The 27,699-nt window shown below is 44.6% G+C and overlaps 2 protein-coding genes across 5 annotated transcripts in view; one reads left to right on the top strand and one right to left on the bottom strand.

Moving 5' to 3' along the window:
* Positions 1-26,630, bottom strand: part of LOC135109879 (cleavage and polyadenylation specificity factor subunit 1-like) — a 39,508-nt gene extending 12,878 nt beyond the window's left edge. Inside the window, exons 1-23 of one of the 3 annotated variants that reach the window (XR_010272937.1) lie at positions 26,393-26,622; positions 25,172-25,374; positions 24,321-24,532; positions 23,587-23,885; positions 22,977-23,227; positions 22,483-22,664; positions 21,636-21,798; positions 21,185-21,291; positions 20,729-20,902; positions 20,372-20,614; positions 19,538-19,744; positions 18,650-19,007; positions 18,040-18,128; positions 17,632-17,759; positions 17,136-17,289; positions 16,417-16,569; positions 12,472-12,657; positions 8,770-8,859; positions 8,486-8,613; positions 7,820-8,374; positions 7,468-7,655; positions 6,410-7,145; positions 5,564-5,897 (exon numbers count right to left, since the gene is read on the bottom strand). Coding sequence is in view for 2 of the 3 variants with exons in the window: in XM_064021688.1 (XP_063877758.1) it covers positions 6,937-7,145; positions 7,468-7,655; positions 7,820-8,374; positions 8,486-8,613; positions 8,770-8,859; positions 12,472-12,657; positions 16,417-16,569; positions 17,136-17,289; positions 17,632-17,759; positions 18,040-18,128; positions 18,650-19,007; positions 19,538-19,744; positions 20,372-20,614; positions 20,729-20,902; positions 21,185-21,291; positions 21,636-21,798; positions 22,483-22,664; positions 22,977-23,227; positions 23,587-23,885; positions 24,321-24,532; positions 25,172-25,349 (4,254 nt within the window). In the remaining variant the exon portion in view is untranslated. Of the gene's footprint in view, positions 1-5,563; positions 5,898-6,285; positions 7,146-7,467; positions 7,656-7,819; positions 8,375-8,485; positions 8,614-8,769; positions 8,860-12,471; positions 12,658-16,416; positions 16,570-17,135; positions 17,290-17,631; positions 17,760-18,039; positions 18,129-18,649; positions 19,008-19,537; positions 19,745-20,371; positions 20,615-20,728; positions 20,903-21,184; positions 21,292-21,635; positions 21,799-22,482; positions 22,665-22,976; positions 23,228-23,586; positions 23,886-24,320; positions 24,533-25,171; positions 25,375-26,392 lie in introns of those variants that run through there. The other 2 variants (XM_064021688.1, XM_064021687.1) reach the window with 2 other exon arrangements.
* Positions 13,290-16,133, top strand: LOC135109881 (uncharacterized). Of its 2 annotated transcripts, XM_064021706.1 has the most exons (4): positions 13,290-13,429; positions 13,854-13,992; positions 14,649-14,743; positions 15,041-16,133. In XM_064021706.1, the coding sequence occupies exons 1-4, from the start codon at positions 13,418-13,420 to the stop codon at positions 15,650-15,652; spliced, it is 858 nt and encodes a 285-aa protein (XP_063877776.1). In that variant the 5' UTR covers positions 13,290-13,417; the 3' UTR covers positions 15,653-16,133. The 2 variants fall into 2 exon arrangements, with proteins under 2 accessions (XP_063877776.1, XP_063877777.1); XM_064021707.1 differs by lacking the exon at positions 13,854-13,992.
* Positions 26,631-27,699: the final 1,069 nt, after the last annotated feature.

Here is a 27,699-nt window from a genome sequence, read left to right as displayed (position 1 = left end):
TTCCCCGCCTCGCTGACCGCCCACGCCAAGGTCACGTGTAGGTAGTTATGACAGGTGATCACTTTTTCCCTCCCCGTAACAGGAGGCTGGGGTGTCCTTGCCATGGATGAGGTCACGAAGGGAAAGGAAAGGATAGTTGAATGTTGTTGTTGTTTTTTTGGGGGGAGAGGGAAAGGTTAGGTACTACTACTACTACTACTACTACTACTACTAAGGCACGTTCTCACAGCCGATTCACTGGGAAGAATTCAATGACCGGAAGCAAACCAATGACTGAGAACGCGACACAAAGCGGTGGTGGCGACGGCTGAACACCTGAGGCTACCTGAGGCCTGGCTTGTTTATCTCGTTGGTCAGGGTAGGTCGTTAGGTAGATGTGGAATTAATTAGCCAGTCAGTTAGATGGATGTATAGGTAGATAAGTGGGTTGATAGATAGATAGATAAATAGATTGATAGATACACTGATAGATAGATGGATAGATACACAGATGGTTGATTGGTTAGTTAGTTAAGTAGACAGGTAGATAATTAGATAGTTACAAAGTTATCTAGTCAGTTACCAAGTCATATAATTAGTTGGTTTGCTAATACAGTTAGCTAGATATTTACTTACTTATTCAGCAAGTCAGTCAAGAAGTAAGCGAGTTAATTCATCATGTGGTCAGTCACTTCGTTGCTATAAGTATTAGCATCACTATTACATGATCTCTATTTATCTCTGTTACCTCCCCCCGAAAAAGCATCCAATTCTGCCCTTGTAACACTTATAGACGATTCGATCCCACGCATTCATAAGTACCACGAGGAGCAATAGATACATGAATAAATAAGTGAATAAATGAACAACTGGATAAATACATTAAACTCTAACGCATCTGTTCCTATCTGACAGTGATTCTTAAATATTAGCGTCATATTAGCTGGCCAAAATGCAAATACTAAACAGAAAACGGCGGGAAATGCGTACGATAATTGGATATACGATACTAACTGGCAGGAAATACGTACGATAATTAGATATACGATACTAACTGGCAGGAAATACGTACGATAATTAGATATACGATACTAACTGGCAGGAAATACGTACGATAATTAGATATACGATACTAACTGGCAGGAAATGCGTATGATAATTAGATATACGATACAGATGCTGGCGGGAAATACTTAGAATAATTAGATCACACGATAAAGATGCTGGCGGTGAATGCGTACGATAACTAGATATAGCTGGTGGGAAATGCGCACGATAGCTTATAGATTATACGATGCAGACCAACACAATGCAAGCTGCGGTCGTCAATACCACTCAGGGAAGAGGATGAGAAGAAAAAGTGTTGGATCTCAAGGTTATAGGATTGAACTCCATTATAGGTGAAGAAAGCGATATGACATTATGAGTGAGTGGAAAGTATGACCGCCATTATGAGTGTAAATGATAAATATGAATGGAAAAATGTGAATGAGAGTAAAAATAAAAAATAAAAAAGATGGGTGGAAATTATGAAAGCATATATAAGTGATATGAGTGTGCGGGAAGATATTGAGTGAAAATATGAGTATAAGTGAAAAATATGAGGAGAAGACGAAGAAGAAGAAGAAGAAGAAGAAGAAGAAGAAGAAGAAGAAGAAGAAGAAGAAGAAGAAGAAGAAGAAGAAGAAGAAGAAGAAGAAGAAGAAGAAGAAAAAAAAAGGAAAAGGAGGAGGAGGAGGAGGAGAACAAAAACAAAAAGAGAAGCAGAACAAGAACAAGAAGAAAAAGAAAACCAAAACAGAGAACAGTAACCAAAATATGTCGAGTAATAATATTCAAGATATACCTCCTACAAAGTTTTAAGTACAGGTAATCATACAAATAGTAACATAAAGTTCATAAAATCATAAAGTAATTCATTTGAAGGATGCAACCCCTTTCCAGAGAAATTACAAGGCGTCCCAGATTTGCAGAAGTAAATCAAGAAAACAACAACAACTACAATTACTAAGAACAGAATATTTTTCAATTATTTTTTATTACCACTTCAATAATCTGTAACACATTCGTAGCAATTACATTTTTTTTTTTATTTTCCTTCTCTTTTCGTGCCTCGTAACGCTAAGGATAGTTTATGATCTTAATTCTGATTGCAAAGTTATAATTCCTTGATCTACTTCTCTCTCTCTCTCTCTCTCTCTCTCTCTCTCTCTCTCTCTCTCTCTCTCTCTCTCTCTCTCTCTCTCTCTCTCTCTCTCTCTCTCTCAAGGCACCGTCAACAACAAGCTCATAATTAAAGAGACAAGGCGTGTACGATAATAGTAATAAAGCACCACTAATGAGGCGATGCATTGGTACGATACTCCCTGTGGTAAAGTAGGACAGGGACTTATGACTGTTGAGCTGAGCAGAGCTGGGCTGGGACTAGCTAGGCTGACTTCACTTTAATTTTACTTTAATACTTTAATGTCTCGTGACGGTCAAGATGATCGGTGTGTGTGTGTGTGTGTGTGTGTGTGTGTGTGCGAGCTCGTGATTGGTGTCAAGGGCAACATTTGGACCTCTAGACTCATGACCACGCGCGCCATCTGTATATCCTAGCCAGCGCGTGGCGTCTCTCTCCTCTCCTCTCCCTCGCTCTCGCAGACATGCTCCTCATGACCACTATCACCAAGACCGCCCGCAACCCTCTCCTCTATCCTTTCCTCCCAGACGCTCCTAATATTACGTTTCTCTCATTTTCTCTTCTATACCTCCATAAGCCCCGCTCAGTTTCTCAATGTACTCTTCCTCCTCCTCATTGTTGTACTGTTCTTCCTTCCTCCTGTCCCCATATTTATCTTCCTTTATGTCTAACCTTCCTCCTCATACGCTTACCAAATCTAACACTGCTAGCTTTTTATTCCTTTACTCCCAGACTCACCTTCTCTTCCTGACCTTACCTATACTCAGTTCCTAGCACGGATTTTCTCTTAAACTTTTTTTTACTTTTTTAACTAGCTTTGACACCGTAGCTACATATATTCTAAGTATTAACAGAGGAAGTAGTGTGTGTAAACGATATCCATATGCAGGAATATGATAATCAGGAGATAAGCACGCTTAACTCTACCCCCGCAGTACAAATAATAAAGGCAAGTTACTACACACAACTCTATTACTTTAATGTCCCTCCCTCACGCTCACCCAACATCCTTTCTTCCACATACACATATACACATATACACAAGGATAAGTACACATGCAAGAGATCGATCTTAATACTTGTCTGAGCCACCACGTGTGCTTGCTACGTAAATATCCTTGAGGTATGTGATGGTCGTGGCTGCGTTTTGTTGGCATGTCCTGTCAGGGTCACTGTTATTGTGTGTGGAGCGGAGGGGAGGAGGTGGGGGAGACGGGCGTCAAATTGAAGGTCTCCTGTCTACTTGATTAAAATTTGTCCTGCAAGTGACGCTGACACATAAACGGGTAGTGTGGGAAAGAGGGAAGGGGAGGGGTGAGTGACGGCAGGTGTGTGTGTGTGTCCTTAGGGGCGCGCCGTTACGCTGTAATTTCACGTTAGGCAGGGTCGCGGAGTGTGCGGCACGTGTAAAGGTTGCATTCATAGTGTATTCCTGCCAGGCGCCTGCTGACGTGCCTGCCTGGCAGCCTGGCAGGAAACACTGCAAGGAGAACCACGGCTGGGAAGAAGGGAGCGCGTGGTCATTTTTAACGTGGGTTGGATTGCACACTCGTCTTACGCAAGTATGAAATTTTAGCCTTGTTTCACTACCGCACTACCGTGTACGCGTCCCGCACGTGGTTACCTCACGTCCCGCGGGGCGCCGCTGCGTGGGAATTCTCTGTGCCCCGCGCTGTGCGGCGCTGGCTGGCCCAGTGCCCCAGTTTGGGGAACCCGCCGGAGCGATGGCTTTCTTTGTACCGTAGAGAAGACGGTACTCTTCGTCTCTTCACTATTGAGAGATCTCTCTTTCCGAAACATGTACTACGTCTCTCTTATGAGGAAGGTGGTTGTCCTTCAGGATATCTTCTATATAATTACATTTGATAAAGCTTTTCCTCATGTACAATTTTTGTCCATCATATTTAAGTATGTTTATATATTTTTGGTGTGTGGTGCCATATGACCCCATTACAGCAGCGCATTTACATCAATAATTCATAAATCAATCCACTTCCGCACTTATGTCGCGGGGTCACCTTGCAAGCAAACGCCTTGGCCGCTCACTGGTCGCGCCGCGCACGGCACTGCCCGCGCATCCTGAAAGAGGCATAGGAGGGATAGCGATGGAACTCGGAAACCTCTCCTGTATTTTTATCCTCACAATGATGCAAAACTCCGTTTCGTCTGAGCTGCCTCTCTTTAAGGAGAATCCCTTAAATGTGATGTGAATATTATTATTAGTTTACTTTATTAATTTTCCTCCCCTTTTGGGATGCAAGTATTTTGTCGTGTCTCAGAATGTCCTCCTTGCAATGAGGAGCAAGAGAGGAGTGCAGAGAACTGGTGAGAATATATACAGTATAGTGTATGTATATCAAACTCTCTTATAAGCAGCACACTTCCATACTCGTTCTGTGGCTAACAACTCAAATCCAAGGTATTTTGTCTGTTTTAGTAAGGACTGATGAGAAATGGAGAGGTAACAGCTAGCACTAACACTCATCCTCTAATGTGTTCATGATGGCAATGTATACCTGTGGTCCTCAAATTCAATTACTTAGTGGTGCACTGAAGGTACATCCCAGACTTTGCTGGTGCACCAACCCTGTAGTCAGTGTACTGCAGGCCTACTAAAAGGAAAGGCCTACTATCTGGGAAAATTAGGCACTGCACTTCGGTGACAGTCATGGTACACAATTTGCAAATCATTGGCACAGACTGTCCAGAGGTGTTCAGAACTCAGTGTGCATCCCTGCCTCACCCCTCATGGCTCTGCTGCTCCACTCATTCGCACCTCATGGCTTTAGACGAGCCACGGACAAGTGTTTTAACTTCTGACAGGGGTGTGATGGTGCTATTTTACTGCCATGCAATGAGAGGTAATCATGCCTTGTTGATGCAACCTTGGCACACATTCTTATCTACTATGGTGCTGTTACCTAGTTTCTGCATCCAGCACAGGTTTGCCAGGTGTGAGTTCCCGCCACTCCTCTACTGATGAGAAGCAGGTAACATTACTGACAGATTAAATCCATCGCAATAATGGGGTCATAAGCTGCTACCATTAATGTTCATTTTCCAAGTGATAGCTTGTCAATACAGAGGCAAGATGACATATATACACAAGATACTGGCATAGTAAAAAGTACACATTCACATGGTTCATCCATGCATTCAGTTCATGGTCACCTCAACAACTGCTCATTTACTCAGCTACCTATCTGTTCTTGTCTATCTGCATCTATGCTTTGTCTCCCATCAGGCACAGCAACAGACAAGTTTCTCTTTATTCTGACGTTTCCTTTTTGCATGGTCAAATCCTTACCTGCCATGTCTCTTCCTCAAATACTGTTATCCTCTTTTCATCCCTCAGCACATAAAATAATGAAAATGAAACAACAGGCTCATGCCACTCACCTGTACAACAGAATGAGGCTTCCATGTCCTTCCAGATCCTGTCATCCTATGAGGTTCCTTTCCTTCCATGTGAATGACTTGGTTTCTACACTCAGGATTATTCAGTTCTGCTCTACTTCAGTGTCTCCCCCACCAAGAATGTTTGTCCTACAAGCACCATGTGGACTTTCCAACATCTCCGAATGCATGTCCCTCTTTACAAAATGTCTGATACTGTTGACTTATTTTCTCTACTCCTGCAGTGTAACTCTGATGCTCTCTATGGTTCTTCCTTAGTCTACTCTCCCAAAGGTTGGGGGTTCCTCAGCCAGTGTACTGTGCCTCTCCACCACCTCTGTTTAGGGCCAACAAATATGAAACATCAATATTCAGTAACACAATAGTCTGCACAAAAGAGGTATGTCTTAATATTTCCCTAAGATGTCTTCTAATTTTACTTGCAGGGATAATGACATCATGTTGGGGAACCACAGTGGATTGTGTGAGTAAGGGACCTGACCTACTGCTGCCTCACTATAAGCACCAAGAGATACTGTTGCATCACCCCCAGACCTCCACACTACACCTATACCTGCACGTCATACTATACCCACATGTAGACATCCTGAGAACTGACAGTAACCACTCACTGTGTACTGCTACTGACTTGAGGCCATGTCATCTCCCTCCACACTGCCTACGCACTCACCTCCTATGCTATGCATATGGATCTATAGTCATAGTTTTCATTTCTGATTTTATTAAAATAAGATATATATATGAAAGAGAATCCTAGGAAACATTGAACAGGTCACAGTACTTACACCATAACATAGAAAAATAATGCTTTCACCTGACTCCACTTACTTATAGTGGCTGAAAGCATGGCAGGTCTGCCTTGCTGTACTTCCCAGGGTGGTGGTGGTGGTAGTGGTGGTGGTAGTGGTGGTAGTGGTGGTGGTGATGGTGATGGTGGTGGTGGTTATAGCTGTAACTTGTGACTGAAGGGCACAATGATCAGAGACACCTTTACATTTCCAGCACATCCTGAACAGACTGCATCCAAACTCACATGCAGGATAGAAGGATGGGCTCTGGATGGGCACTGTCTTCCCTGGCTCATCTCTCAGTCTATCCGTAAGTGGCAGCAGCAGCAACAAGTGCTTCATGATTATCTTTTTGCTAGTTTCTTTTCTCACTATTCATATTCCTTTTTCTCCCAGATTCATAGCTTCACAATGCTTACTATCAACATAATTCCAAATCTGGATTAAGATCATGACTGAGTTGTGGTGTACATACTTTCTGAACACTGACTTGTATGAAAAATAAAGGCATCTTTAAAAATAAGCAGACATCACCTTCACTGGTCTCAGTTCACTTGACCCCTGGAGCTAAAAGTGTGCTGTCATCCTATCTAGTTCCATTAACTCCTCAATAATATCATCAACTTTTGCTCCAATTTTTTTCGCAATCTCGGCCTTCTCTGGGACAGGGAGGTGGAGAAAGGACCAGATGAGCTCCCCGTCCAATATGGCACGAGCAGGGTTGATGTTTAGCTTCTGGCGGGACTGGACTGTGTGGCACGCCTTGGGATTGAGGCCTGTGAATGGGAGAAGAGTGAAGTGAGGATAGAAAAACTTAGCACACTCAAGTGCAACCCCTGCTCTGAACACATAATGTTTTCTTCCTGAGATTAAGGCCCGTGTGTGGGAGAAAAGCATAGCAAGGGTATGAAATCTTAGCACCTGTGAGTGGGAGAAGAGTATAGCAAGGGCATGAAATCTTAGCAGACTCAATGAGAGTCCCTGCTCTGAATACACAATGCTCTGGACACTTGGTAATGAAGCATTAACCCTTTGACAATACTGGCAATGACCCACAAGAATCCAAGTGGTGCAAACACAAGTCACAGTCCCTCTCACCTGCAATGTGTGGCAAGTGTTGCACCAGCAGGTTGTAGATCATGGAGAAGCGGCGGTAGGTCCTCTCACTGACGGGAAGCACATAGCCCAAGGAGCCATCCAGCGTGGCCATCTCGGTGATGTGGCGCCGCTCAATGTTCTGCCCGGCACGGCGCTCACCCGACACATCCCCAACGCGGCACCGTATCCTGGGGAAGAAGTGGTGCATGGGGGGTGAGGGTGTGCAAGCAGGCGATGAGCAGACCAGCAATTGAGTAAGTACTGATGAACCTCTTTCTTTTCTACTTTTCATTGTGAAGTAATGTTGCAAGCATCTCATGTTCCTCACTATGAACACACAGCACAGCCTCACCTGAAGAAGGAATTGACATGATGGCCCAAGTGGAAATCTCCCTTCCTGATGAGCCTGGTGCCTCCTGCACTCTCATGGGACTCTGGGTTGTAAGTGAACACCACCATGTTCTTGTCCGCATCACTGCACAGGAAGGCCAGAGTGGTGTTGTCCACCAAGTACTGGACACCATACACCTGCAGCGGCTTGTGGTCCCTTGCCACCAGCGACAGCGTTCTGTTCTCCTCCTGGAAGCGCAGGATGAAGATGGACTTGCAGATGTCAGCACCCAGGATGAGGCTCTTGATGCAGCTCAGCTGGTGGGTGTAGATCTGGGTGTCGATGAAGGCCATGCCCACCAGGTCTGTGTTCTTCAGCTGCCAGATGTACACCTTCTGCCCAATGGCTGACACCAGCAAGCCGCGGCAGTGAGCCAGGGCGGTGACGGGGCCCTTCTGCTCCCCCTCGTACAGCATTTTGAGCCTGTTTTTAGTGAGAGGCTGGCCTGGCTCCGGCACCACGTCAATCACATCAAAGATGATGATGCGGCCACGACAGGTAATGTCCTCACCAAAACTGTGCAACAAGAATTACCAAGATGAATGCAAACAATAGTAACACAAACATTTGAACACCAATCCACAAGTCACACAGTAACAGAATGAATATTTGTCACCAAGGACTTACCAGTAGGTGGTGCCCAGGGCCAGGTAACCTCTGAGGCCGGACCGGTCGCCCTCGTAGGCCAGGATGACATTCTTACAGCAGGTGACATGTTCCCAAGGCTCCAGGCAGTACTCAGTGTTTGGGATCATCTGGCTCACCAAACATCACAATTAGCTGCCTACATCAGACTAAACATTTATTACAATGCATGGTATTTAAGGATCATCATGTTTTTAGGTGGGTCCTTACCATGCCTGGGGACTACAAACACCACACTCCCAGCACCTAAACCAGACGCTGCTTACCTGCCAGTTGACAGGGGAGAAGAGCTGAATGGAGAACAGCGGTGCCTGAACTGGAATGAACCTTTCGTCTCGTTCCTCCTTAATCTCCTCCTGCACAAGATACAAAAAGCAGACAAGGTGAGTGAGGTATCTGGGGCACAATTGCAAAATTACACTCTCAGAGAATGAATGTAAGTACCTGGAATGAATGCATAAATGGTGAGTTTCAAGGACAAGACCCATAAACAATACACTTATCTATCTTTCTATCTACCTACCAGGCCAGCAATCCTACAAGGGATAGTCCTGATGAAGCACCACACACACACACACACACACACACACACACACACACACACACACACACACACACACACACACACACACACACACGTCTTGACCTCATACGGGCAGGACGTGTGACCTTGGCGCTCTCGAGCAGCCTCGGCCAACTTGTTGGCCTTCCCCGCCCCCTAGTGATAGTGACCTCAGTTTGTTTTGTTTTTTTACTTTTCTGTTTTCAACTTTTAGCGTTTAGTTTGAGGCTCGATCTGGTGGGATTGTTGTTTTTGTGAACACTTGTAGCGAATGCGTGTGATACATAAAGAAAAATGAGTGCTTCAGTGCAAACATACGAACGCAATTACCTCCTGCGTCGTAGACGAGGATCTGGGTACCCGCCACCCAACGTGATACAGTGCCTTAAGTCCTTAAAACTATTTCGAAACCGTGGATCGAGAGGAGGCAAAAGTGTGGTGCGTCCCATCAAGGTAGTGACCTCCAGTGCCAGAGACGACCGCAGGGTGGAGAAGAGGGAATACAAACACTTTGAGGTGCCGAGAACGTGGTATAGTCTTCCCTCACTCCTCTTATTTAATGCAACGTCTCTGGCCAACAAGATGGACGAAGTGATTGTGACGGTGAGATCTACTTGTGCGGACATTGTGGCGGTTACTGAGGCGTGGCAGATTGTTCCTGAGGTGTGCACGATGCAGGACTACCAGCTATACCATCACCTCAGGTCAGGGCGCAGGGGGGGGGGGAGTGGCCGTCTTCTGCCGCTCTGCCCTCAGCCCCTCACACCTCCCTGTCGATATTCCTGCCGGTGTGGAGGCCCTGTGGGTGAGAGTCACGCCCCCCTCCCATCCCAACAACACGGCCTCCATCATAGTCTGCGTCGTGTACCACCCCCCACGAGCCGCCACTGCACAGTTGCTCACCGCTCACATCATCAACACTGCTGATGCCCTGAGGGTGAGGTATCCTGCTGCCAAGCTGGTCATCTGTGGGGACTTTAACAGATTAGATATCAACGATATCCTACACCAGCTACACCTCACCCAGGTCGTGGACTTCCCCACCCACCAGCAAGCCATCCTCGACCTTATCCTCACAGACCTGGGCCAGCAGTACTCGCCACCCAAGCCGCTGCCTCCCATGGGACGGAGCACCCACCTCTCCATACTGTGGTCACCCACACCCACCACCTCGACCCCCCGGTCAGCTGTCACCAGGACCCACCGCCCCATGCCTGACTCAGCCATGAGGGAGTTTGGGCAGTGGGTGACACAACACCCGTGGACCGAGGTGCTGGATGAGGAGGACGTCCACTTAAAATGGCAAAACTACGTCGCCACTACTACAGCAGCCTTCCACCACTACTTCCCAGCCAAGAGCGTCACAACGCACCCGTCTGATGCTCCCTGGATGACGCCCCGCATTAAAAGACTCATGCGTCAGCGGACCTGGGCGTTCCACTCCTGCCCGGTCCTTTACAGGAAACTAAGAAACAGAGTAATCAGGGAGATTAAGAATGCAAAGGCAAGCTATTACCCAGACAAGATACACCACCTCAAGCTGACCAACAACAGACAGTGGTACGCTAAGATCAAAGCTTTGTGTGGCTTACAAAAGCACACTTCATCCCTTCCTTGCACCTCACACCTTCCTGCTAATCTCGCGGCTCAGGAGATGAACGATCACTTTGCTGCTATCTGTCAAACCTTTCCTCCCCTCCACACCACTCCGCTTCCTGCCTATCTGCCCGCTCCCTCCCCTCCACACACTGTCCAGGCGATGGATGTTTTTAAGAGAATACTTAAATTTAAACCAAGATCCACCACACCCACTGACCTTCCTATAAAAATTTACAAGGAATTTGCTGTAGAGCTAGCAACACCGCTATGCTCCATAATAAACGCCTCACTCTCCCAACACTCTTGCCCCGCGGACTGGAAGACATCTTATGTCACTCCCATCCCCAAAACTTCCAGTCCTCAGTCACTCAATGACCTCAGGCCAGTCTCTATCACCCCCATCCCTAGCCTTATTTGTGAAGATTTTGTATATGACTGGGCATACACCAAAATTTGTAACACCGTGGATATCAGACAATTCGGAAATATTAAAGCCACCTCCACCTCACATTACCTGACCAGCTTCCTTGAATTCATCCACAGCCACCTGGACAAGCGAAACACCTCTCTAGCTGTTGCTTTTGTCGACTTCAAAAAAGCCTTTGATCTAGTTGATCACACTGTTGTCATCAGCAAGGCAGTAAGTCTGGGTCTCCCTCCTAATCTGATAGCGTGGCTAGCCGACTTCCTCACAGGGAGACGTCAGGCCGTTCGCTATCAGGGCTCTGTCTCTAATTTCCAACAGCTGACATGTGGAGTCCCCCAGGGGACCAAGATGGGTCCTCTATGCTTCCTCCTCCTCATCAACGACGCCCTCACCGACACCCCCCATCGCTGGAAGTATGTGGACGACTGCACCGTGGGCGTCCCAGTTTCCAACAAGAACCCGGACTACTCGCCACTGCAAGCAATTCTGGAGCGACTGCAGACGTGGACAGAGAAGAGCAGGATGACCATCAACCACAGCAAAACTGTGGTGATGCATTTCTGTACCTCCTCTGTACCAGTGCCCCCTCCCCGGCTCACAGTGGGCCCTCACCCCCTCCAGGTGGTCCAATGTGCCAAGCTTCTCGGAGTCACGGTGGACGACCAGCTGACCTGGAAGCAGCATGTCGCCAGCACCGTGAGATCAGCTACCTACAGGCTGTACATGCTGCGCAGACTCAGGTCGCTGGGGACGCCGACAGATGAGTTAAGGGGGGTGTACCTCACCTTCATCCTCCCCAAACTCATGTACGCCTCCCCAGCGTGGTCCTCCTCCCTCACACACACTCAACAGCTACAGCTAGAGAGTGTGCAGAAAAGGGCGTGCAGGGTCATCCTTGGCCCTGCATACACCACCTATGAAGAAGCCCTGACCACCCTGAGTCTGTCCAGAATATCCACCAGGCACCGAGAGGCTCTGGAGAAGTTTGGGAAGGGACTACTGCATCATCCGCGTCTCAGAGACATGCTGCCGCCCGACGCGCCTCGCCCTGTCCGTGCCACCAGACACCACAACAAAATAACGCCCCTGAAGGCGCCGCGCACGGACCGGTACAGACTCAGTGCGATTCCCACCATGGTGCGAGCCATCAATCAATAGTATTTCCCTCCTAGATTAGTCTTACCGTTAGGATTAATGTTAAGTTTTTCCCCATCCCCTATGTACATTTTCAGTTTGTCAACTGCCTAAATAATAAACCGTTTATTATTATTATTATTATTATTTTAAAATCCACCCACCATTCCCTTCAGTCCCCTTTCACTGCCTGCAAGCAACACAGCACCATCCATGAGCCTACAGAGACATGTAACTAAAACCTGCCTTATCATCTCCATTGAACTTCCAGATCTTGAGAGTCGGCTCGGAGGTGGAGGTGACGACACAGTAGGTCTTGGTCTCCAGGTGATGGACAATGAAGTGAGGAGAGCAACGCAGGGGCACCTTCCTCACTGGCCAGGGAGCGTCATAGGACAGGATGGTGGGCAGCAGACAGATTCTCATGGAGTCCTGTAGGAGTGATAGGTGTTACAATATAAGAACATTAGAAAAAAATACTGGAAACTGCAAGAATAAGCTGTCAGGCCTACATGTAGCAGTCCCTGTAGTTAGGTAATAAGATGTGAAGATCAAGTATGTTCAAAATTATGTAAATAAGGTATAATTTGTAATGGAAAGGATGCACAGCTGGGGGATGCTTCAAAGGGCTCCACTCCCTTGACTTAGTGCAATTTCAAAGGTTTTATGAGGTGTTCGAGAGGAAGAAACTCATTGCTGTTATCATTACCATTATTATTATTATTATTATTATTATTATTATTATTATTATTATTATTAAATACCTAAATAACATGTATGTACTCATGAATGATATGTAAAAAATATTGAAACAGAAATAAAGATATACAAAGGAAAAATTAATAAAACATTAAAACCTTCAATAATTCATATTACAATAAGGTAAAATAAAAATAAAATAAATAAATAAATGGATAAATACAATAAAAAACAATAATAAAATATGGAAATACATACATATGAAAACTTCTGAAACTGTAAAATTAGCAGAAGAAATATATTACAATTTTTGTTGAGTCTGTGGTGTCAGACAGAAAATGGGAGTGGGAGCTGTGGTGCCAAGACTGAGGTAAAAATAGCCCTGGGCTCTCTATGATCCCACCCTGTTTCTGCCTCAAAACCAAAACAATCAACATCCAGCGGCCAAGACAGCTGTGGTGGTGTTGCCTCACCCAACACTCCCACAACACTCATGGCGGTGCAGGTGAGGCAACTCTGCCGTGTGTGGCGGTGACATCTGCTGCCTGTGACTGTGGAAACTTTGCTCCCATGTGACTGTGTGACTGTGAGTGTAGACAGTGTAAGAGCAGCAAGTGAATGGATTGTGTGCACTTCCTGAAGGTGACAGGAGTGAGGTCACCAAGTAATGATGCCACATCCCAGTGTGCCAGAAGTCTTCACTGTGTCAAGTCCTTTGTTAAGTCCTCCCTCTCTGATTCATCCAAAGATAATGACCAACAATTTCCTAAATGAGCATCCTTAAAATTAAATCCATGTAATTAATACATTTTAATGTGATGCAATAAATAAATAAATAAATGAATAAATAAATAAATAAATAAATAAATAAAGCAAATAAAGGCATGGGTGAAGTACAAGCTACACACTACAAGGAAACACTTTGGCAGGTGTCTGGCCTGCACCTGGCTGGGCCCGAGCTGGACCCCGAGCCTCTGAGGGGCATCAAGACCTTCGTGCGGGACATTCTTCCCCGGCAAAGCCATGCGTCCCCTGAGGGGGGCACCACTCCAGTCCTTGGTGCTCCAGGTCAGCCCCAGCACACCACACTTTTGTTGGTCATGTTCCAGGCACTAAATTAATGTGCAGTAGGTCCACATTTGTAATAATAACAATTTGTGATAACAAGTCAGAAAACATGAATACAAAAAGCTACAAAAAGGATTATGATACTATACTCTTGAAAGGAAATGTGTCACTGTTAAAGTGTAGCTCCATCACCTGCATCAATGTTTGACTTCATTCTTGGTGAAACATGAAGAAACACTCAAGGACGCCTGCTGGCTAGAGTCACTCTTGCCTACATCACACAAAACCTTCCATTCTCCCTACTTTCCATCCCTCCCTCCCTCATAGGTCATTTTCCCCGCACGTTGAGCACCCACAGCACCATGCCTGGGTTGTCACTATGCTGTGCCACAGAGGCACCATCCTTCTTGTTTCAGGGCAATCCAGTGTTTCAAAGCTGCCTATTGCCCATAAGTACTTCTCATTTACAGAATCGAAATTGGACAGGAATTTCAATACACTATTTTTAAAGTAAAATGACATGCATCACATCAGCACAACCAATGAGACTGAATTAATTCCTCATTTGAAAACAAACACTCCAATGATCAATGGTTCTTTTTGTACAGGTGCCACTAAAACCTTGTTATTATATCTACTACTTCTTCCTTGGCCAGGCTTTGAGGACTCCCAGTGTGACAACTCTCACCTCAAGCGCAAGTCCTGCCGTGTGGAAAATGAATCTGATGACTCAGATGTCTCTGATTTGGAGGTAAGACTGAGTCTTTGTTACACTTTCCTTGCCAGCTGGTTTGCAATAATGGTAACACCAATGAAAGTGGAATTTCACATTACATGACTTTTCATAAAATTGCCTTCAGCAGAAAAGGCATCCAAGAATCTGAAATAAACCAAATGGCCATAAGAACTGAAGTAACTGACTGTAATCAATCCACTTCATGAACCCACAAGGGACAGGGTGAGGTGGTTGTGGCTAGCCTGGTATACAGTGAGCGTCCAGTAATCAGTGTGAGAAGATACAGCACACTTCCTAACATTCCTTCCGTAGCACCTGCCGTCCTGCAAGAGGCAACGCATCACAGTGTCTGCCATGAGACGTTTGTTTGCTAAGTTTAGTCTCAGCGACACAAATGAGACCTCTGAGCCAGCCACAAAGAGAGAGAGCCAGGCACACTCAGGACCCTCAGGAGGAGCTACAGCCCCACAACACAGCCCAGACAGAGCACCAGCAGACAGTGACACAGAGGACAATCTGAACGAGAGCACACAACAGAGCAGCAACCCAAACCGATCCTCACCAGTCACAGTGAGGTCTGGCAAACGCATCAGTGAATCAGACGATGACGAAGAACACGGGGACAAACGGCAGAGGACCAATGAAGACCAGACAGGTGGTGAGGAAGAAAAACACGAGAAAGAGGAGACAAATAAGCAGGAGGAGCAACACGAGGATCACAGCAATGAGGAGAACAAGAAGAGTGTGGCCAAGACATCTGAAGACATGTCAAAGAACAACAAACGGCAGGCAGACACAAGGGAGAGTGACACGGAGGACAAGGAGGAGCCGGGCAGCAAGGTGAAACGGACCCGTCGCCTGCGTCGAGGCCTGAGGCTCTGCACTAACATCACCTGTTACATTGAGCAAGTCCTCTACAACTGACCCCGTGAGGACGGCATTCCCTTGCACCACGTGAGGAATGCTCAAGCTGAGGTTGTTCATATTATCTTATTCTTACAGGGAGACTTTATTCTAGTTTGTTTATGTTGTGCTATGCAGATTATTCCGATTATTTTCTTCCAGTGAAAATAGATACTGTGTTTTACTTTCATTATTCATAGGAGAGAGAGATGTGTTCATTTGAATCATTCATAAGAGAGAATCATTTTAAAAGTGTAGAATTACTAAACTTTCAGACAGATTCGTGAAGAAAGTCACTACCTTGCTCAGGCTTGCTTGTGTGTTCCTTGTGATATTTTTGTCAGCACCCAACACACCCTTCATTCAAACCAACACACACTGCCCTCTTCTTACTTACTCTACCTTCACAACTCACCATACATCCCTCCACTATACAGTTACCATACACCATACAGCTTTCTACATAAAACCTTGTTTCCATAAGTGGCGACTTAATGCATTCCTAATGCTCATGTCTTTTATAAAGACGTGCAAAATTCACAACTACATTATGATCTTGAGTTTATGCTCCACAAGGAGAAAATTTACACTGTACCATCTAGACAGGCTGTTATAATTGGAATGAGAGCACATTTAGCAGAGACAGACAGGCAAATACACAGGAAGACTGACACACACACACACACACACACACACACACACACACACACACTGTGATCATTGTGGCCTGAGAAGACTATACCAGTGTCAAGGCAGCAGCAGCAGCAGCAGCACCCAGCACCCACCTTGCGGTTGAAGTAGAGGAAGCCATTCTGACAGTTGATGTTCCTGAAGGGAGTAAAGCACTTGACAGAGCCATCCACACTCATGGGGTGATAACGCAGCTCACCGCGCACTGTCATGAACACCCAGTGAGGATACGGTCCACAGATGAACACCTGGAACACAATCATAGAGTACACACAAATTAATGAACACAAACACACTCACTCACTCAATCATTTACTCACACTCACACGCACACACACACTGTAAAGCATATACCAGCCATGATCAGAAAACATGTACTTAGGTAAGAATGCTGTGATGATGTACCTGCAGGATTTTTTATGTTTTGGCATCAAGTTTGGTGATGTATACAGATGGTCAATGTGCTCAAAGTGAAAAATGTGCTAATGGAATGGTAATGTTATGAAGAAAGATAAAAAAAAATAAATAAATACAAAGTAAACTATTATATATCTTAAATCATAGTTTAATTATAACTCATAGCCTGATAAATATAGTCTGTAGCTTCCTGTCTTTTCTCTGTAACCATAACTCTGCCTTGCATTAAAAATATACATTCTTTTCCCATTGACAACGATGTATAAACACTGCCCTTCATTCCCTTACTCTATCTCTACAGCCATTTACCTGCTTTTTCTCTCAGCATGTCTCCCTACTCCCTACCCTGCTTCTCTCGGCCTCCCTTTCTCCCCACTCTCCTAGTCTGAGCACTCACCCCGCTGTACACGCTGATGTTGCTGAAGCCGCGAAGTTTGCTCACACGGTCAATCTTCCTCTCCTGGCCACTGCCGCCTTCCTCCTCAGCTTTCCTCCTGTTCCTGCTTGACCGCTTCTCCCGCAGGATGAGGTTGTGTTCAATGAGTCTCAGCCTGGCTCAGACGGAAGGTTGAGAAGGTTAACTATGAAGTACTCAGGCTGAATGTGAGTGAAATACAACTTCTTAAAGCTAACCCATTCTATCTCCTTCTAGTAGAGCAAAGTATACATAACTCACTTACAATAAACTTGTCTTACTTTATGAATCAATAATTAAATACCATGTATTCTTAAAGGGGCCACAATCTGAGCTCACAGGACAGCAGCCAACCACCTAACAAAAAGACAGCTTCAAAATATACTGACACTTGTACTTTTCCACCCTTCTTTTGTAAGCAATCACCACCAGTCCCTCAAGTGTCTCATGCACAAAGGCACCTCACTTGGAGCATCACCTGATCTTGAGCTGTGTGGGACTAAGGTTCTCGTAGAAGGGGAACACTTCGTACATGAGCAGGTCCTCCTCCACACGAGCCAGCAGCACTGGGCGGAGGTTCCTGTTGCCCATCCCCACAAGCAACACCTGAGGGTAGTGTGCAAGGGTAAGTCATGGGATGTGGCAAAATATATGGAAGGTCTGGTAACTGTGGCACTCCCAAGCAGAGCCACCTGTGACACCATCCAGAAACTTTAGTGAAACATTCCCTAAAGGATATGTTTAGCATGCACTATAATCAATCACTTCGCCTTCAGTAAATTTCAAAGCATTTTCTCATAAAAAGCAAACACAAGATGTACAGAAAAGGACACCAGCCTGACAGAATTCTTGAGAAGCAATACAAGAGACACACACACACCAGTACCTCATGAATGGTTGGGATATTGACTTCCAGCGTTGGATTTGCCTGAGTGGAGGTGGTGTTTGCTGAGCTGTCTGTCAACACTCTCTGGCCTGGGGATGGAGAGAGAACATGGAGACACTGATCAGATGCTGCTGGGTTGTAATTATGAGTTAACTATCAAAGTTAACAGTGACAATGAGTATCAGGTAAGAGGACAAGAGGAGCTGGCAGGATACAGTGCAAGGATGGGTGCTAGGTCACATCATATTAGGCTGACAAGAAGGCAACTACGGGATGGAGAGAAAAAGTAAGAATATAAAATAAGAAAAGCTACAAGATGTCAGACCCACACTTCAATACCTGTATGAAACCTAACTACCTATCTCCACCTATAATCCTTATAAGAAAACTGTAGAAGCATTCCAGGACCTTAACCAGGGCCTCTGTTTTATACATATATATATATATATATATATATATATATATATATATATATATATATATATATATATATATATATATATATATATATATATATATATATATATATATATATGTTGTTGCCTCTAGCCAGTATCCCTTTTACATAAAAGTAGAACAACAAAAATATAAATTAACAAAAAAAACTTACCCAGCCAGAAGTTTTTAACAGAATATGACAACTTGAAATCAGGAAGCGTGTAAATCTCCAGGTCACCGTTGTCCCTCACCCCAACCAGCCAATAGGACGGCCGGATCTCCTTCTGCCACTTCCTCCACCAGTCATTCTTAGTCTTCTCCTGGCCAGCCTGGGGGTTGAAGGTCTTGGGTGGGTCGAACACTGAGATGTCAGTGTTGCCATACAGCATCTCGTCCTCGTCGTCCAGCTCTTTCTTGATGTCTGCATCAGTCCGGAACAGCTTGGGGTCCTTCTCCCGGTCCTCAGGGTAGCGCGTCGTGAACAGCCCAGACACGTCACAGTACGCACAGATGGTCTGCAGTGGTGACCTCTAAGGGTGCCAAAAGAAATGAGAAGGATAATAAGCTGTAACAATGCCAACAAAAGTAAAACTAAATTGTCAAACCTTTTCAGGACTCTTTCAAGAGTAAATTTAAGAGGGCAACAATCGTGTGGTGCTTTTTACTCTATGTATAACCCATGAACAGCCTCTCTTTCAGGCAAAAAAACAAAGTAAAGGTTAATCATGCAAATATTAATGAAAAAATACACACTTACAAGAATATATAAATAGCATGCACAAAATTTTCCAAACATTTTGTGGCTTTTAGCACATGAACCAATGAACACACACCCAAAAAAAAAGAAGAATTTCAAAAGAATCAAATATCAAAATATAAATGTACAACAAACACACTAACATCCAAAACTGCAACTGAAATCTTGTAGCATCCTATTATGACACCTAATTTCATCTGGAATTGCACACACATACACACACACACACACACACACACACACACACACACACACACACACACACACACACACACACCTCTTACAGCTACAACAAACACTCACGCCAGTGTTGATGGGCTTGGCTGGGGACAGTCTTGCAGTGGAGGCGCGGGTGGTGGCCAGCGTGAAGATCATGAGTGTGCCGTCCTGGGCCAGCACTGCCAGGTACGGGTCGGCCAGTGATGCCGCCACCAGTGGGCTACCAACATCCACAGGCAGGTGCTGCAGCTGTACTGTGCCTTCCAGCAGCCTTACCCCTCCACTGGTTACCTGCCAAGGGATAACACATACACACATTTTTTATTTAGTGTCTATGCACTTTTTTCTTTCTGTATTTCATATACCTACTATTCTTCAATGAAATGGGAGGATATGGTTCTACAATATGTAAAAGAAACAGGTGAGAGAACAGAAAGATTAGTGCATGCAATGACAAGAATGAATGCACTGAATGAAGACAAATTAAAATAACCACAGACAGACAAATAAATAGAGAGATAGGTAGATAGATGGATAGATAAAGGAATTCTTAGCCTAATATCTCTCCTCAAGCCTGCCATCATCACTTGACTGGCACCTACCCACCTGCACAATGTAGACACAAAAGTAAATAGATAGCTTGATAAAAGGATTCTTACCACAACACTTCAACCAAAGTCTCCTAGCACCAACCCACTCATACAATGTAGAAAGATATGAGAGACAGACAGAGAGATGAGCAGACAAATAGATAGATCAAAAGATTCTTACCACAACCCAAGCTTCTCAGTAGCACCTCAATGGCCCCATGTACAAAGATGGAGATAAATGGATAGATAAGTACATAGAGAGATATCCTTACCATAACACCTGAATCCATGCTTCCCCTTACCTCCTGAGGAGCACCCACCCACCCACCTGCACAATGTATCTGTTGTTGCCCATGTTGCCAGCAAACACGGTCTTGGAAGTGGTGTTGAAGCCAGACTCCTCCAGCTCGTTGATCTCCTCCTCCGTGCGCAGGATGAGGGACGAGTCAGAGCGGGACAGGATGAGGAAGGAGTGGTCCAGCAGGCCTGTTTCTCGCCTCCGCCTCTCGTCCACCTTCCCCACCAGCGTCCACATGTCCTCCACGTCAGGCAGGTCAAAGGTTGTCAGCACCTGGTAATGGGGAAGACTCAACAAGATTAAATTGGATAACAAATACTGATCTTTCAACATTGACAGGTCTTCTAAAATCCACAAAGGTTTGGATATGGTAAAACAAGGCCAGACCTGAGGCTTGATGGACCGCTGCAGGATGGACAGCGCCCCATTCTTGCCGTGCCCTGAGGTGGTGACCAGCTCAACACACGGGTCCACAGAGTTGTCGTACTCCTCGCTCAGGAAGGCCGGCTCACCCATGGCCACATCCCCACATGGACCAATGTTGAGTAAGCTGTCCATCACCTGGAAGAATAGTGCATCAGCATGTGTGTCTTGCCCAAATATTGCACTAAGCTCCATGACAACTGCAGTGAGAGAGGAGGTGTTAAGGTTAAAAATGTACTTGAATAATGTATTTCCTTTTGGACTATGTGTGGTGAGGAAAGCAAACATGACCTGGCTGTCGTCACTGCCAACTCATCAAGATCCTACTTGTGCAAGACAATTCCACATGTGTACTGTTTGTGAAATGTAAAGACATGGTGCAGTTGTAGGAGAAGTCCTGCCACAGGATTAGTTGCTCACCTCAAAGCTGTAGGAGGTGAGCTGTACAGTGGAGGTGTCCTCATGACCATACACCTCCAGGGCATCATCATCTCGAATGTCATCCACATTACTGGCAATCCAGTCACCTGTGTGATGGAGGCTTTATAAGGCCCATGTCCAGAAACACTGCTCTCTCACCATGACTATTTTCAAAGGCCACAGAGATGATTAGCTGGGTTCCTCAAGAGTGTTATTCCAGTTGATAATGTAGAAATATTGTTTATGTCATTAGAACCATAAAAACACCCTTAAAAATCTGCGTAGCTTCAACAAGAAAATTCTGAAAATAGTGCAGGTGCGATGCAGAAGTGTTTCAGAATATAGGTGTAAGTTTGGCCCAAAGTATAATACCCACATGGGCCACAACACACAGCACAGCATCTTCCCACAAGCCAATAATGCTGTGGGGAAGCCAGTGCACAAGACTCACCCAGTGTGTCCAGCCTGCTCTTCTTGACGGGCGGCTCCTGGTCGGAGGGGACGTTGCCCTTGGATCTCATGGGGTCGTGCAGCTCCTTCTCAGTGTAGCGCAGCAGGAGGGAGTTCCCAAGTCGGGAGCCCAGGAACAGGTACTGGTCCTCACACACACACATCTGAGAGGAAGTTTATGATTACTTCTACAAGATATAGAGGTTAGTAAATAAATATAACAGTATGTAATGGGCTAAGAAATGAAGTTTGGCCTTAAATGTAGTGCTCACCTCTAGACTGTTATGTTAAAGGAAGAAATATTAAGCAGCCTATTTTCTTTTTTTGGTGGATTAAGGGAAAGAAAAGTAGGCAAAGAAAAAATAAAATAAAATAAAATAAATAGCACTGAAAGATCCTTTAGGAATATGACATAAACAGAATAATTATACAATTATACAAACAAGAAAATTCAACATTTAGGTGACAAAAATCACAACTTAGAGACAAACATACAACTTAGCACCTCAGATAGAAGGAATAAAGACAAGACATGCAGCAAACACACAGGCAGATAGAACACACACACACACACACACACACACATGCACATGCACACAGCAGGACCATGACTTAGTACCTCAGACAAAAGGCATAAAGACAAGACATTCAGCAGACACACAGACAGATAGAAAACACACACACACACACACACACACACACACACACACACACACACACACACACACACACACACACACACACACAGCAGGGCCATGACTTAGTACCTCAGACAAAAGGCATAAAGACAAGACATTCAGCAGACACACAGACAGATAGAACACACACACAGCAGGACCAACACTTACACTGCAGGTGAGCACAGAGGCAGCAGCTTTGTCAAAGTGGAAGCTGCGGACAGAACGCATTGAGTCGGCCACTAGCGTGAGGACGTACAGCTCTCCGCCCTTCAGGGAGATGACCACCCTGTCCTCTGTCAGGAACTCTCCATGGGCACAGTCCAGGGATATGACCACCCCCTCCTGCTTCCCTGGAGGCAAGATGAAGAGTGACTGTTGTTAGTGACGTCAAAGCTTCACTGCCATAACAGATCCTTCCTAAATACTTGTAAAATTAAATTACTGCAATGAAAAATGTGATAAAACATGTTCCTCATTTATCAAAAGGTCTTATAATGTGGTCTGCCTATATTTACAATTTCAAATGCAGACAGACAGACTTATTATAGAATTAAATGAAAAAGCAAGGTAATAATCGTGTCAACCTGGTATAATCCTGTCTTACAAATCAATTATCTGCTTAAGCAAGTTTGAATTTGTTAGGTTAGGAGCAAGTCACTCACTGAGGGGAAAGTTGGTGTTCTTGTCTCCCATGGAGTTAAGGGAAACCCCGTAGGGAGGCACAGACTGGGTGAGGTAGGTGAGGGAGTTACAGGAAAAGAGCAGCACTCCCCCAATGGGCTTGGGCACCGCCAGCAGCTTCTCGCAGTCGTGGGGGAGACACGATATGGACCAAATGACGGGGTGCAGGCGCTGCCGAATGTTGAGGGAGATGGCAGCCAGGGCACAGGTGTCCTGCCTCACAGCAACACGACTGCAAGGAAGCAACACAAATTCTTCACAAGAGTGTCAGGCAATGCATTCATTTTGGCTTCCCTCACTGTCTTCCACTCTTTGGTTAATTCACTTTATAAGCTAACCACTGCAGTAATTAATAGTGTTTCTTAATGCAGCTTCTGTTTGAGGAAGAAAATTAATCAATTAAATTTTAAAATCTTTCCATAAACTTTGCACATCTCCACCCACTGCATCATAATAATAATAATAATCCTACCAAGAGTTTGAAGTGCCATAGCAAAAGCATACAATCCTCTCAAAATAAAAATAAAAACTCAAGCAATTTTTCCACACCTCTGGGAACACACTACAACCTGTCCTCACCACCAAACCTACCCCGGGAAGGTCTTGATGGGCTCATAGAGAAGCATCAGTGTTGGGTCATAGTAGCCATGAAGGAACTGCATGTCTATTATGTTGTCAATGCTCGGCGCCTCAAAGTCCTTGGGGTCGATGATGTAGGACTGCAGCACAGGGCCCCGGGAGAAGGCAGAGTTGTAGTCCACGTCGTCGCCCTTGAGGTCGCGGCGAAATGGCAAGATGACAATCTTCCTGCCGTATATGAGCATGGCAGCACACCGCGCCTCAGGATCCACGCGCACCAGCGGCAGTGACACCGTCTGCAGCCACCCGCCCTTCAGAGAGATCCAGTCAGTCTGGCTTATTTCCTCCATCAGTTGCGGGTTAATCATATGCTGTCATTTTCAGGGATTTGTTTTCATTTTAACCTTTTCAGTAAAATGGTGCATGTGGGAACCAATACTTGATTTTAACTCTTTCAACAGAGAGAATAACAAAAAGTAAGTTAAGCTGCAAGAAGCCATTAGACCCATATGTGGCAGTCCCTGTATAAAACACACCTACCTGTTTCCACCTATCATCCTCATCCATAAATTTGTCTAATCTTTTTTTCATTCCCTGAACTTACCAGAGCTTTGTTCTTCACTGTGTACTTACTGAGCTACCTATGCTAAGTACTCTCTCCTGCTCCATTATCTCCTTAGTTGAGGAAATATCTATCAGCTTCTCATTCCCGCCTGATCTAACAGTCTGTTCAGTATCCTGCACACCTTGATGTCCTCCTTCTCAAAGTAGTGGAGGGAGACAGTGCGCAGGTTGTGGTTGTAAGGGTCGTACTCCACAATAGACAGCTTGGCATCCTTGAAGCCCAGCAGGAGTGAATCCCTCAGCGGGGAGAGGGACACGGAGGCCATGGTGGCCACGTTGTCGTGCAGCTTGTAGGTGGCCATGCACTCCAGCTTGACTTTTGGGGGTTTGTCATCTGTGAGGAAGATCAGACACCTTTATGTTCATATATTTATATATTTATTGACCACAATTTCAATTCTTTTCCATACACAACATCCCATTACTGAATGAATGCATTAGTTCATGTAATTTATTAAATACACAAGTGTATGCACAACCTGTTTAAAAATGTTTCATGTTCAAACAAACTAAACAATGACTCCACATAAATATTATGACTTCCATGAAAAAAAAAAAAAAAAAGATGTAAAACTCAAGAAATACATGACTGCAATTATAAAGCAAAATATAAAACATTCAGAGAACTCTTAGTAGTATATAAAAGTAGAAATTACAATGGCTAAAAAGCTAACACTTCCAAGTAATGTCAATTTGCACCACCCACACTGTTAAGAATGACAATGGTATTAAAAGTAATTATGGGAAATGTCATGTTGCTGCTAGTTCTTTTATCATTCTTCCTGAGTTTTGTTAGTGGTTCATTTGTGAAAATTATGTGTTGCATCTAAATAAGCCAACCACTTTGCTTCTTTTCTGTGGTTCTCCTGGTGCCTCACGGCTGGCTGATGCAGCATGGACTGATGAGGGATGAAGACCCTAAGAAGACCCTAAGATGACAAAACTACATTTCTTACAAACTCCAGGCACATACCTTGGTTAGCACTGTCATCCCGGAGAGACCTAAGAGGCACCTCTGCCACCAGCCTGAACACCCTGATGACATTGGAACCTGCCACCACCAAGGACTTCTCTCGGTGGCTAAAGAAGTTACAGTAGAGGGACAGCTCCACCCCAAGAGCTGGGTGGGTTATCTTGCATAAGTTATACATGGCTACTGTTCCTCCTCTCCCACATCTGCAGAGAAACTGTCACTTAACAACACTATATGATATTTCCTCGAATACAAGTCGATTAATAATTTATGATGTGTATAGTTCAACCACCTATATGAAGGGCAGTATCCTCTAACATCTACTAAAGAAAACATTTATTAACCTTGAGGTGTTGTGCTGGTAATGGAATAACAAGTTTAGTATTACACCACCACATTTTATAGGAATATGAGCAGAGAGAGAGAGAGAGAGAGAGAGAGAGAGAGAGAGAGAGAGAGAGAGAGAGAGAGAGAGAGAGAGAGAGAGAGAGAGAGAGAGAGAGACATCTTCTGCACCACTCATGTTTAGTTTTGGATGATGATAATAATAATAATAATAATAATAATAATAATAAAAATAATAATAATAATAATAATACTATTAGTAACAATACATTAATATCATTATTATATAAGTTCATTAATTTTTAGTATGAATAAATGTATAGCTTCATCTTTCAAGTGACTGTGTTGACCAGTGCCCTCAGTCACAAGTTACTTGGGGAAATACAATACTTCATACTACTGAAAAAGAAAGGGAAATTATAATAATAATAATAATAATAATAATAATAATAATAATAATAATAATAATAATAATAACAATAATAATAATAAAATAAAACACCGCATCTCAAACAGGATGACCAGCCAAACTTTCTAACTCCTAACAATCGGATAATCAGATTGCTTACCTACAAAAATTTATTAGTTACTTTCCAGTGAAAGGCTCCACCCAAAACTATGTTTATCAACCTAATCAAATGCGGTAAAAGCAACCCCCTGACAAGAACTACGCCCTGTCCAGCGGAATACTATACAAAGGGGGGGTCGTGATCACATTCATACAAGCAGGGTGCGCCGGACAAGCGGGAACAGTGGCCGGTCCATTGACCACAAACAACTTCCGTTGTTTACTGCACTTTCAACCAGTAGCTGTAATTACCAGTGTTCCCATGCACGGCACCTCACAACACGGGTACCTGAAGCTGCAACACTCACCAGGCCAAAGGTATCAGCTGCATCATACACAGCCCGCAGGATGAAGGTCACCTAAATACTTTATATCCCTTTCCCTGTGTTAGCTACGGTTTGTGAGTGCTCCCTGTGCAGTGTGTGGCGAGGGCGAGGGGCGGGCAGACTTAGCGGTCACCAGCCATCAGTGCCTCACGTTTGTTTTCATCCTGCGGTGCGGCGTCTTGAGCTAGCCAGTGTTGCCACCTTCATTCTACTCTGGCCAGCCTAAACTAAATCTAATTTGGCGTAAAACATTAGGAAAATGTAATAAAATTTCAGAAATATAAATACACATATCAATGCAATAAAAAAAAATACTAAGAAAATTAAGTAGAGCTTATATTAAGGCGTGGACTTCCGTTGAAAAGACTCATTTTAGGATTTCTGTGTAATAATCCACTAATAAAACTTTAAAACACAAATACACAAAGAAAAAAAATATTAAGTAGGTAGTAGGTCTATATAATATATAATAAGGCATCGTTAGGAAAAAAAAAACTTGGCTCTGCAAAGTCTTTCACAGGAGATTTACATATTTCTTTCGCAAGAAAGAAATATATAAATTTATGGTCCCCTCCCATCTGGGGAGGGGACCATAATTGTCCCCAGGTCACCACCAGCTTTGGCTTTCCTCTCCCTTCACTGACCATCCTGGTGAACTAGCCTACAACTTTGCTATCCCCCATGACCTAGAGCAATTGGTGCAACATCCTACTCGTATTCCTGACCGTCTTGGAGATACACCCAACATTCTTGACCTTTTCCTGACCTCTAATCCTTCTGCTTATGTTGTCACCCTTTCTTCTCCGTTGGGCTCCTCCGATCACAATCTCATATCTTTATCTTGTCCTATCGCTCCAATCCCTCCTCAGGATCCCCCTAAGCGAAGGTGCCTCTGGCGTTTTGCCTCTGCTAGTTGGGGGGACCTGAGGAGGTATTTTGCTTTTTTTCCTTAGAATGACTACTGCTTCCGTGTCAGAGACCCGTCTTTGTGTGCTGAGCGCATAACAGAGGTGATAGTGTCTGGCATGGAGGCGTACATTCCTCACTCTTTTTCTCGTCCTAAACCTTCTAAACCTTGATTTAACACAGCTTGTTCTCGTGCTATATATACATGATAGAGAGGTGGCCCACAAAAGGTACTTAAGCCTTCCATCACCAGAATCTCATGCACTTTATATTTCTGCCCGGAACCATGCCAAGTCTGTTCTCCAATTAGCCAAAAACTCCTTCATTAACAGAAAATGTCAAAACTTTTCAAGATCTAACTCCCCTTGTGATTTCTGGCATCT

This window comes from Scylla paramamosain, chromosome 19 (genome assembly GCF_035594125.1).
Source record: "Scylla paramamosain isolate STU-SP2022 chromosome 19, ASM3559412v1, whole genome shotgun sequence".
In the NCBI taxonomy this organism is placed as follows: Eukaryota; Metazoa; Arthropoda; class Malacostraca; order Decapoda; family Portunidae; genus Scylla; species Scylla paramamosain.
This window is presented reverse-complemented; position numbering and strand designations above follow the sequence as displayed.

Excerpts from the sequence above, each read along its gene's own strand:
- LOC135109881 (XM_064021706.1), top strand. Across the intron at positions 13,993-14,648 it reads TCCAGTCCTTGGTGCTCCAG|GCTTTGAGGACTCCCAGTGT; the intron begins GTCAGCCCCAGC and ends TTCCTTGGCCAG. Across the intron at positions 14,744-15,040 it reads CAGATGTCTCTGATTTGGAG|CACCTGCCGTCCTGCAAGAG; the intron begins GTAAGACTGAGT and ends TTCCTTCCGTAG.